At 40.9% G+C, this 12,887-nt stretch overlaps 1 protein-coding gene across 1 annotated transcript; it reads right to left on the reverse strand.

Annotated features, from left to right (window-relative positions):
* Positions 1–883: 883 nt before the first annotated feature.
* Positions 884–8,597, reverse strand: LOC104947716 (solute carrier organic anion transporter family member 2A1-like; the record flags this gene model as incomplete). Its single annotated transcript, XM_010773791.1, has 6 exons — positions 8,448–8,597; positions 4,130–4,267; positions 2,598–2,760; positions 1,984–2,193; positions 1,170–1,268; positions 884–1,092 (listed from the first exon to the last, which is right to left on the reverse strand). Coding segments are annotated over exons 1-6 (873 nt in total), but the record flags the coding sequence as incomplete, so codon positions are not given.
* Positions 8,598–12,887: the final 4,290 nt, after the last annotated feature.

The raw sequence follows: 12,887 nt of genomic DNA on the forward strand, positions 1-12,887 counted from the left end.
GGATGTGCTTAAGAAGGTCGGGTCCGCCTTTCTTCAGGACTTCTGCTGGGATACCGTCGGGCCCAGCAGCAGCCAGCAACACACACACACACACACACACACACACACACACACACACACACAGTGGGCGAGCTGACCAATCAGAGCACACTGGGCTCACAGGGAGGGGGGGGCAGGAGCTCCAACAAGCCGTGTAGGACAGAGAGTGAATACACACACCATACAGAGATGCTGTATGAGAAACCAATGTGAGTTTGGAACATTGAACAATGTAAATCTATTCTAGTAGACCTCAACAATGATGAATTATGATCAGTGGAAATGGCCATGACATTGGACCTTTAAAAGGACCTGCTGGTTTCTGGGAGTTTCTTCCAGATGTTTGGAGCATAATAACTGAACGCTGCTTCTCCATGTTTGGTTCTGACTCTGGTGACAGAAAGCAGACCAGTCCCTGAAGACCTGAGAGTTCTGGATGGTTCATATCGTAGCAGGAGATCACAAATGTATTTTGACCCTAAACCATTCAACGCTTTATAAACCAGCAGCAGTATAATGGTCTCAGGCCACCCCTTGGCCCAGAACTACAATAAGTCACTCAAAAAAATACATAGTAAGAGACTCAACATTAACACAAAGCAACATCAAAATGACCAACAGAGACTCATCAACTACAAAGAGATGCAGAAAGGCTGCAAAGTGACACAAAGACATTACCAACAACGAAAAAGGGCAAAACATTTACAAAGAGACACAAAAATAACCACAAAGAGACACCAAACATCAACAACAACAATAGGCCTAACACTATAAATTCTGTATGCCTTTCTCTTAAGTAGGAGAGGTGGTGGGGCCCCTCTTATAGTAAATCCATATCACAGACACATTCAACGAATGCTGAGTCATCAAACAGGACTTCTTTGTTCCACACATCTCTCTGAGTAAGGCTTACTTGATCTTCTGAAGGCATTCTCCGGGGGAAGAAGAAGTAGGGGATGGAGGTGAGGAAGAGGAAGCCGGCGGCGATGAGCAGGCCCAGCCACCAGGCTCCCACCCAGCGGGGGTCCGTCTGCCTCAGCTCCTGCTCTACTCCTGCACCAAACAGCATTTAACACCGTCAGCAGACACATCTCTCTAGCTATAACCAAATGGATGGAACGTTACATTACCAAAGCCAGTCTTGTCCACGTCCACATAGATCCGCAACATGACGGAGCCCAGCAGGTAGCCAATGGCAGGCCCGAACACAGACACTGCGAACAGGATTGCTGCGGATGATAGATGTGAGGAAGAGTTTCTGAAGGACTGCTGAGGGAGTCAGGTTTCTATATATTTGTTGTTATGTGTTATCAACATGTTATTCTTTGGCAAACAATGAACATTTAGTGCGAGTGTATTTTGGCTTTAAGAATCAATGGCCCTTAATTGGAAAAAAAAGAGTTTGAGGTTTCCATTATTCAAATCAATATCTAACCTGGTTCTATACGGTTCCACCTGCAGAGATAAAGCCAGGGCTGCTCTGAAGGGTTTGACCTATTTGTTTTCCGTTTTCTGTGTTTAAGAATATTTAGTCTTAAGTGGGAGTGTTCGTGCATTTTTTAAATGTTATTCCACAAAAGATTTGATTTGTCCGAACCCATTTATTTTACAATTAATTAACTTTTGTGTGTTAAAACTAATTATGATTACACAGTTTGAACAAAGTCATTATTTTGTGTTCTTTCTGAGGATCAATAAATATCAAATTATTATTGTTATTTCATTAATGATTATTTTTCACCAACAAAACGGAACTGCAAATCATTTTTGCTATCTGGGATATGAACCCTTAAACCCAATACCTGGATAACTTCCTTTAAATTCCAAGGTGACAAAATACTGTATATTGAAATAAATTGATTAAATTCTGTTTATTAAAAAGCTTTTTCAAAATGCAGGCTCACAGAGTGACCTTGGATAACTCTGAGCTACAGTACAGTTCACCTATGTAAAGAGGGGAGTTTCCGGGCCCGGCGAAGTCATCGATGTAGGAGATCCCAAAGGGCTGGATGGGTACGGAGCCCACCCCGAACAGCAGCTGGGCGCCGGCCATCAGCAGCCACAGCTTGTTGGAGTCGGCCAGGCGCCGGGTCTCGTCCCGCCCACAGGACTCTTCACTGGAGTTCCTCTGCAGGTTACAAATGTCATGGCGATCTGGATCACAGCGGGGGGAGAGAGGAAGAGAAGGGGGAAATCAAGTTAATGACAAGCCAGTGGAGGCAGAACTCCTTTCATTTCCTCAAGTTTCTCCTTTGTCTGGAGGCAACATTAAAGAGGAAAGAGGGACATTGTTATTATAAATGAAATGCCCTGAGAGGTAACTCTAATTCAGTTTTCTTTTGATCTATAGAAAGTTCAGCTAGAGATCATCAGCAGCACTTTGTGAATATTGCTGAAAAGTACAGAAAGCCAGATTCTGGCCACTTAAGATTGCAGCTTTGTAGACAAACTCCTTAAGTAAATTCTCATAAATTGCACTGACGTGTATTTGTACTCTCCTCTGGAGTCACGCTCGCTCTCACAGCCGTGGAGGCAGAGATATTGGTTCTGAGTCTTACTGTTTAGAACAGAGTCATATGCGTAGGGCTGGGATACAAAGTGAGGTAAGGTCAGCATCAAGGCGCTGACAGCCATCAGAAATCCTCCGATTCCAATCAAGCGAGGACGGTGGACCCGATTTCCAAAGTAGCTCACGAACACGATGAGCACACTGTTACTGATCTAGGAGAAAGAACAGAGGGCTGCTATCACATCCATCCTGTCACCCCCCGCCTTCAGTTAGCTCTCACAGTTTGCCAACATCACTAATGGACTCTTCAAACTAAATATGGACATGACCAAGGTTGCACTGTAATCTAAATGTACTGCATTAAACCAAGGCTAGTTCAAAATGAGTTTCAGAATTGTAGATGAAGCAATCAATTATGTAATTATTTAAAGAAAATGCAATCAAATTGCACTTGGCTGTTATAACACATTTCGATAATGTAACTTTTTCAATGGATAATGTTATGATGTAAACAAGTATGCCTTTTTTCTCTGCAGTTACTGTGAGCATCATGTGAGCCTGCTGAAAACTGTTGATGCTGATTCCATCTTTATAGATGTGAACTGGAGGCTGCAGTTATCTCTAATTCCTATAAATGATAACCAGAGGAAACCCGCCCATGCCCATTCTGATTGGTTGTTGCAATTAAATTACACCGGATCTCAGATGACATTGATCAGAAAACAGAAGCTGCAGGAGATAGTAATTTAACACTAAACTGTTCACTCTCCATCAAATATTATTTCCATTGCCTCGCTGATATCATTCAATGCCTGCATTGAGATAGCATTACAAATCAAATTTGAAATGAACAAAAAAGTTGACGCTATTAAAATTTTAAAGTCAAAATAATCGGAGAGACAAAAATAATTTGAAACATTTCAAGCTACTTGGACTGCTGGTTTGACCACTATGTGGCAGTATAAAGCTGTACACACTGAACTGATGTATCAACACCTTTTCAGTGTCCACCACTCCTGAGAGGAATATGTGACTCTTTAGTGTCTCAGTGCAGGGCCATTACACCCGAACAATGAACTGAAAGATGAGAGTGATTCTGTAATGCTGAGGAAGTGCAGAGACGGAGGACTATTTAGCGGTTCATCTCTGCATTACACGTAGATACATTAACATATGAATACCATAAACATCTATCATGCAGACCTGATTTCTTGAGGCTTTGTTTTATCTCTGTTTACATAAAATGTCCTTCAATTAAAAAGGATTTCCTAATTTCAAAATCCTGAAAGGATTCTAGCTTCAAAAGAATGTAATAACTGTAAACACTGCACCTACTAACATAGTGATATAAATAGGGCCTGGTGACCCTTGGTCATGCATACTTAAAACATGAAAACAACTGGACATCTTATCATCTCCTTGACAGTTTGATTCCATCTCTGTAATCAAACTGTGGCCTGACTCCAGGAAGTGTGATTGTGATATGTTGCTTGTTCTCCAGTTCCTCTTCCTTCATCAGTATCCTTGAAATAAAGCTATCATGATTTCAGGCTGTGAGGTGGTGTTATTCTTGGCTCCTACCTCGTGCAGGGAGGAAATGGTTCCTGAGGAGTAGCTGCTGAGACCGTAGCGTCTCTCGATGGTGCTAATGGTGCTCTTGAAGTAGGCGCTGTACAGCAGCTGGGACAGCTGCAGGAGGCCATGGCATAGGACGAACATCTGGACAGAGACAGGAGGCATGAGGCTCCAAAGCAGGTTATGGTCATACATATCATATAAACTGTACTGTGAGAGACACTAGTCTGTACTCACATAGACGCAGATCACCTTAAACTGTATAACAAAAACATTTTCTCAGGTTGGTTTCATTATTTTGCCTCTTGGATGTTTCCCCTCACATTCAGGTATGTGGGGAGATGAACTGGATGCGCTCCCGGTGATGTGGAGGAGCCACTCTGTGTGTCAGGAGGCGCTCACACTCACTTCGCTTGGGGGGTCATGAATGCCCCGAATGACGCTGAAGAGCCATGTTGAGATTAGGAGTGAATTGCTAAGAAAACAGAGATAAACCCAAGCTTTCAGTTGTTTACCGGCTGCCAGGTCGGCCAGGGGGAATAAACTACGAACTCCACTTTAGAACAGTTAATGCTCCCATTAAAGCTTGGCTTTATGGTTTGTCAGCACACAATAGACGCTTTTGCAAATATTTTCTCATATTTTTTTATTTTGGATCAAATGGATCAATTTTTTCAGGCAGGCAACGAGCCCCTTTTCTTTGTGAAGTAAATTCAAATCAAACATTAGAGGTGCAGAGTGTTCCTGTAACACAGCTTCAAGTCAATTTAAAATCCACTTCAAGATGTTGGTCTGATATTTGTTATTGCAGATAGCGCTGGTTAAAAAACATTAAATGTCAGAGACAAGTCTGGAAAACACGTCATCCAATGAAGTGCAAAATGTCAGTTTGAGAAAAGGCAAAGAGTTTTTTGCTTCCAATCAATACTAATGTCAGAATACAGCAGGACCATTTGTCTAGATGAAGAGATGTTGGACAGTGTTGAAACTTGGATGATATTCATCGAGATATAAATAGATCTATAGACAATAAAATGAGAAATAAAGGCAGCAAAATACAACCGGTGCAGAACGCTTCCGTGTTTCAACAGCATGTCACACTAGACGCAGGATTTATTATTTATCCTCACTGTTAACACAAGTGATTTAAAAGCCTATTTGTTCGTGCTGGTTCCAGAGTTGGATCGTCCATGGATTATGTACATATTTATCCTTTTCAAACACTCTCAGCTCCGTCTGTCTGAGCACCATTGTCCCAGCCTTCGCCCTGCTGTGAGGGGAAGAATGGAGGGAAGTTCACACTTGAGTTTCAAACGTCTTCATTTCAGCGACACGTGCGGTCACTATGATGCTGGATACAAATGTTTTTAGTTTTTTTGCAACAATATGCCTGACCTAGGCTACTTGGTAAAATAATAAAGGAAGCTTAGTGGAAGAAGTCTCTCACTTGAAAGGAGATAAAGCAACAGAATGACCTCCCTTCACTGTGGAAAAAGGAAACAGGATTTACTGCACAATAGATCAAAGGGTTCAATCTTTTTGGAAATAATGGTCGTAGAAAATCCAACCAACAAGTTTGATACAAAGCTGTTGATGATGAACATGTGCATATGTTGTGTACTGTAAACATGACATGTTGTGTACATGTAAACGGTTTACGATTTAGATGGGGGGGAAGGGGGCAGAGAGAAGTGTCTTTCTGAAGTCTTGTTGTCTGACAAATTACGCTGCAGCAGTCTGTATTTGTTTCCAGTGTGTTTGCTCAGCTAAGCTAACTTGCTGTTGGCATTAACCTTATCCTGGACCAATATACCCAGGTTCCCTTTCAAATATATGGCAAATTGTAAACACATTTCCTAAATCTGCAAAAGAAAAATGCAAATGATGTAAATGCAGGGCCGTCCCTGGCCAACTTGGGGCCCCAAGCGACTGATGTCGCGTTCACACCAAAAAGAGTACTTAGTGCCGGGAACTTTTACCCCCATGTGTAGTGCCTTCTAGAGAGGTGGTACCAAAAAAGTACCAACAAAGTACCAATTTCTATTGGCTGGGCGAATTCCAAAACACGTAAAACTCTGAAACGTTTTTTGAAGCCGCCATTGTATTTGCTGGCATTAGCATTATTAGCATTAGCATTATCACTCTCCCTCCTGTACATTAGCAGATACTGCGCGGAGAGCTGCGCTGAGAGCATGGGGCCTCACATTGGATGATCGGCCTGTGGGGAGGGACGGCCCTGCACTAATGCATCACATGGTTAACCAGTGCAAAGAGATGAAACCCAAAGCAGAAGAAGAGTGTGCAACAAGAGGACGTGATTAAAAGAGATGAACCTCAAATGGCAAAAACATGACAATAGACCTTTCTGATTGTTTGGTGTCTTGGTGTGAGGAAGGTGGATGTTGATTTCAAATTCTGTTTCCATAGAAACGGTTTGTCACATGTTGCCTTTTTTTCATTTCTAACTTTTCCACGTCAGCTAAGCATACAAACTTGTTTGCAATATGTTAGTATCTTTGCACATTGTTGCATTTCCACTGAGGATTTTTTAAGCGCAAATTGAAATTGCATACGCTGTGACACAGCTCTGAACGTGATCTGAACATGCTCGGTGCGCTGAGGTGAGGAGAGAATTGAAGCTTGCATATCCCGAGGTTCAGAGTGTGATCATAGTGCACCCGCAGCACAAACTTGGCTGGATATGGCACAGATATCCAAAAGGAGAATTTGATAGTGTAACCCTGGTGCAGACTAGGTGTAGCCCACGGAAGATAAGTACAACGCTGCTGTGCTCACAATGTCCTGCAAATAGAGGGCCAAAAGCTGTACGGCATGTAGACCTACCACTGTCAAGAATAGATGGATATGATCTGTGTGAAACTGTTGTTTTCAGCCCGACTCTGAAGGTATTCGGTTTCGTGCGCCAAGCAACTCGGACAATTTTCAAATCTTTAATTGCAACTGCTGGACAGGAGGTCAACAGTGACCCAGAGTTCTGGCTGGAAACTTTGACTTAATTTTACCTGCATGCTGCTTTGATTCAGAACTACTCCCACTCTGTCAATATACACAGCTTTGAACTTCAGGTGCATTCAAACTGTGCAGGATGGGCGAAATTCCACTGAGAACACTCAGTCTGGCTGATGTGATCATGTCCGTTTCACTGCCCCCACCCTCTCTGTATTTGTACACCTTGGTATCAACAGAGCAGGGGCTTTAAAGTGAACACTTTAATGATCAACAGGAAAGGATTTGCAGAAAGTAGACCCACCACAGTCTGCGTAAGAGGGAAAGGTTTTTCATCACCTTCTGGAAATGTGAAAGTTGCTTAGGTCTCGTCCGAACTGTCAGAACATAGTGTTAGTCATGCTTCATTTACACCAACGAAGAAGACATGTCATTTCTCGCTGAGTTTTGCCTCCTTATTACTCACAGCCCTGAACAAAGTGTTTCTCTTCCATTATTACCATAAAGTGAAGCACAGGGTATATTGGGGGGGGGGGGCATTTCTCCCACCAGTCAGTTTTCACTGAGACTTCTAATATTACAGCCAGAGGTGCACTGGATACAGCAGCCAAACAAAAAAAACTTGAGTCAAGACTGACACCTATGTTTTATGATAGAAATACAAAACTGTGTCCAACAAAGTCTCAAGGTGCAATGATGAGTCAATTTGACAGAAAACTTGTTAGAAACTCATCTGATGTTATTGAGGCATTTTCTAAGCAAAACAACTTTATCTGGTGTGAGGAATTTCAAGTGTGAGTATGTGATGCTTTATTTGATACCTTCATTACTGTAATTCATCTGTGATCCTTTCTGATGATTAACAGACCACAATCATAAAAGGAAACACAAATCATCAGTTTCATCGTTTTTTTTCTTTTGTTCAATTTCCATAGTCCTACGTTTAATTTGGCATTATGACTAATCTTTAAAACGTTAAATGATTAGTGGAGGTAACATAAGTCATACATCTTTTGACTTTAAAAGCAAAGCGAACATTTTGTTCGTTTTAAAATTGATTTAAAAAATAATGAAAAATCTGAGCTATTCCACCTAAAGTTGTTGCAGACACCAATAGGCCTACATTGAATATTTTAAAGCTATAAAGCCCTTTGCCTCACCTGGGGTGCACGAAGCTTTATTTGCTCTTAGGCAACACTACACATAATACTGCGCTCATGTGTTCTGAGAAAAAAGAACAACGAAAGAACTTGTCTTTTTGTTTCTTGGAATTATTATAATCTTTGAAACGTTAAATCTTCTAAAAACATTTCCAGCCCGTGTTCCAGAAGCAGTGAAACATTCCCGGTCAGCCTACCTTAATGTTGCGGCTCAGCCTCTTTTTCGTGTGTTTGGGGCAGACTTTGTCCATGGTCCCGCTCTCGGTCTGTGTGCTCGCGTTCACTGACGGCTTCTTATGACTGCTGCTGGTGATGTAATTACTCTCTCTCCATGCGCAATTGTTTTTGAAAGTTCTGAATTGAGAACAGACAGTCCTCGCGCTGATTGGCTGAGTCACGTTCGCGCGAGCGTGTGCAACACACCTGGGAGAGCAGTGACTCATGGAGAGATTAGACTGGTCTTCTTCTCCATTCATTTAAAGTAGTGTCAGTGTGAATAGTTCGTATGGTTTCAGATGCCCTGCACTCAGCAGCTCAACAGGCTTAATGTTTCATTACGTTTGGAATGCGGCCCACTAATGAGTGAAGGCCAGAGAGAGGACTCTTCGGGGGATAATTATATTATAAATAGTTATGATCTAAGGAGCGTTTTTGACTACTTCATGTGGTAACTTATCCAAGTTATTTTCCTCCATCTTTTTTCATCGTAATAAAAAACGTCATGTGGTAACTAATCCAAGTATCAACATTCAACATTAATGTGACCTTATTCATTTCTATTACTTTTGATTACCTCAATATAAAATAGTAAAATACTTCAATACAATGTTTTTGACCTAAGTGTATTATGTAAGAAATAGAACAAGGTGACCTTAGAAAAGAAGAAACCAAGATATTTAGGACCACAATTATTTTATTTATAGGAAAAGCTGCTTTTCATGAAGCATATTCAGGCAGGAGCCTACACACCAACGCTGAGACACATGAGCACATACTACAGTTTAAAAAGCACAGCCACCTCTGTAATGCCGTAATGACAATCTGAATAACCTATAACCAAGTACCTCGAAATAATGACTTTGTATCTAACTTGTTATTTTTGAGATACTATGAGTCAATATTTTTTAAACATTTAAAATTGATTTACGGATGTTTGTCATTATTTAGAGATGCTAATGATTTTGTTATGAGTCCAAGTTATCGTCTTATTTTTCTTTCTTTTACTGGCATAAATGGGCTTCCAAATTCAAACTAAAAGACAGAACACCGCTAAAAGGGCTAAAACCACAATCCCTAATGTATGGATATAATGTATGAATAGCACTGTCAATAATGCCATTTTAATAAATGCCAAATCTTTATCTTTAAATGTGTGTTGGCCTGCAAGTAGTCAGCTTTAAATGTATTTAATCAAACAATGCTGGAAATACACAACATGATTTTTCACTAGGGGATTCTGACCTGTTGTAGCGGGGAAAGCAAAGGTTTACTATAATAACATTAAAGATGGCTCTGTTCCTTTCAAGTGTCCCAGCAAATCCTGACAGTGCGACAATGATTCAGACAAAATAACAGGACCCTTCAACTGAAGCTAAATGGAATTCAGCCATCACTCATTTCATTATTTACAACCTTTTTCTTTCGAGTGACAAGTGAAAATGCAAAAAGTTGATTAACCCCACTGTGAAGGTTTTTAATTACGAACTCCCCCGAGGTGGTTGATAACCCTATGAAAGCCATTTCGCAGAAGACTCATGCTTATGTCATGTCGTGAAGTCCTGTATGAAAGGACCAGACACGGTGTTGTGTGGTCTGGATTTGTAGCAGCATCTCCTCTCAGTTCCTGAAACAACTTCCTTAAACATCCTTTCCACTGAATGTGACGCATTGCCTCCAGGCTGTTTGTAGTATGTCTGAACCATAATAACATGTGCTTATTCTACGAACGTGACGCAACAGTCAAAGTCATAAATCACCATGATGTACAGAAACCTTTCAAAGTAAAATAAATAAAGTGATTGAGGGCGAACGTGCTGAGCTTTATGTTTCTACACCAATGACTGCTGTTTTGAGGGATCACAATACATTATAAAGTAATATCGCAGCTCTTATGATGCACTGTGCAACTAAATACGATGTTGATATGGGTCATAAAGTCAAATATGATTCAATACACCAAACGCTGAGTTCTCTTTCACCGTTGCTAAATCTACGCAGATAACCGAGTAAACACCAGAGTATTGTGACGACAGACAACTTCCACTTACTCAAGATGTCTTGCATCTGCATTGCATTATTGTCTACTTCGACAACACGGAACTGTTCAGAACTGACACTGGCTCTTTGTGACGGATGACCGATATTTTTGAAAGGATGTCGTCTTCCAACTCTGCCGAGCGGCTATCCCGACGTGGGTTCACATCACTGAAGAAAGATGTTCCAAAGAAAATGAGAACATTGCACCAACCAAATATAAAAAAAGAATATAATTGAAACACAAGAGACATTGGAAAGAAATTGCAACATTTAGATATCATTAAACTGCATAATGTTTATGGTGTTTCACTTACATTCATTGATCATGTAGACAGCTTGGAGTAGAAGAAACATTTGATCTTGTTTTTAAATGTTAAAAAATTATATCTTAGTCAATATCCAAGTGTGTTTAAAGAGATGGTTTAGATTGATTTGAAGTAGGTTAGTTTGAGGTACTTAACCACACTCACTGTTAGAACTGAAGCTGTTATTTATTCTTCTAACCATCAGGCTCCATTGACAAAAACAGTCGTTTGGTTTTTCAGAAGACCTGGTACTCCTTCATTCCGACTGTCACCTCCTGTATGTTCAAACTGACTATCGAGTAGGACCTCATACAACCCCACTCCAAAAACACTTAGTCTGTCCCTTTAAGGTTGATTTCCCCTCCCCAAGTCTTGCAGCAGATGCAAATGCATTCCACAAATATAATTTGTTGCATGAAAGGACAATGGCTTGTAGAACAGGGGATTTGAAGTATTCTGGACAACATTTGACTTTTCATAACTTTCCATTACAACATCATGAAGAAGTGCAGTGTTCCTGTGACCTCAACTACAGCATAAATCTAAAAGCAAAACAAAAGTGTCTTGAAACTGAGGAAATACATATTGCAAACACATGGATGCTTATCTGGTAACTCAGCTACTTCAGCATCACCAGTTTAAGCTTTCCCTCATTTGGCTCCTTTCCCATCAAACGGAGGTGTTGGAGCTCTGCAGGAGGAACAGAGAAACCTTCTTGTACCAAAACACTGGGCTTCAGGTGCGGCTACAGATGACTGTGGTGTCAGGTGCCTCAAACAAAGACAAGAGCTTTGCTTCAATTCATCAGCATAAACTGTACCAATACACTGCAGGCTTTTGATGTGAAAAAGTGAAATGACGTAGACATTCTAAAATCCCATTTAATTTGTGGATATGAAATCGGGAAGCAGTTTAAAACCTTAATCCAACATGCAGTGACCATAGAGACACATCACAAAGATGTTAAAGGTGGAAGAATAAGATCAGACCGAGCTGGTGGCAGTTTGTGTGTTCACAGTGATTATTAGAAAATAAAATCAGTCAAAAGAATCCTGTGAAGGTTTTTGTTTTGTTCTGACGCAGAACAGTCAAGCTTATGAAATAGACACGTTGAGATAGTTTGGAGGTTCAGATAGAAAGAAAATGTACAAAAGAGGAATAAGGTGGTGACAATAAAATAATAATAGTGTCCACAATTCACTTTGATTTATAAAAAGAAATCAAGGTCATAAATGTAGCTTTGCAATGCTGATTTAGGAAAAGCTGAAGCGTCCATCCGTTAGATCAACGAGGAAAAGTCTTTAGTGTGATCCGGAGGAAACGTGTACCTTCAGGAAGAACTCCTCTCCACAGAGGCTCCTCGTACCAAAGCCCCCCCAAAGCATACCAACACAGCTTTAGGTCTATCCACAACACATCTACACTGTGTCACTAAAATACAAAGCTGTAGAAAATACTGTCTTTGAAACCAGGTTGTTGGAGACATACATTGTTCTATAAAAGAATGGGTCCGCTGGCACATAAATGTCCGGGAATGCAGGTGGAGCACTGTATTGCCATCACTTCTACACTGAACAAAAATATAAACGCAATACTTTTGTTTTAGCTCCCATTTTTCATGAGATGAACTCAAAGATCTAAAACATTTTCTACATACACAAAATAACCATTTCTCTCAAATATTGTTCACAAATCAGAAAAAATCTGTGATAGTGAGCACTTCTCCTTTGCCGAGATAATCCATCCCACCTCACAGGTGTGGCATATCAAGATGCTGATTAGACAGCATGATTATTGCACAGGTTTGCCTTAGGCTGGCCACAATAAAAGGCCACTCTGAAACGTGCATTTTTGCTTTATTGGGGGGGTCTGGGGGGGTCCGAAAACCAGTCAGTATCTGGTGAGAGGGTTAGGATTAGGGTTAGGTTTAGGGTTAGGGTAATGTTGTGAATCGAGTGGCCTGTGTTCGTCGTCCATAACATAAGCCTGCCCATACCATAACCCCACCACCACCATGGGCCACTCGATTCACAACATTACCCTAACCCTCACACCAGATACTGACTGGTTTTTCGG

Source organism: Notothenia coriiceps, unplaced genomic scaffold (assembly GCF_000735185.1).
Source record: "Notothenia coriiceps isolate Sejong01 unplaced genomic scaffold, NC01 NC01_scaffold00012960, whole genome shotgun sequence".
In the NCBI taxonomy this organism is placed as follows: domain Eukaryota; kingdom Metazoa; phylum Chordata; class Actinopteri; order Perciformes; family Nototheniidae; genus Notothenia; species Notothenia coriiceps.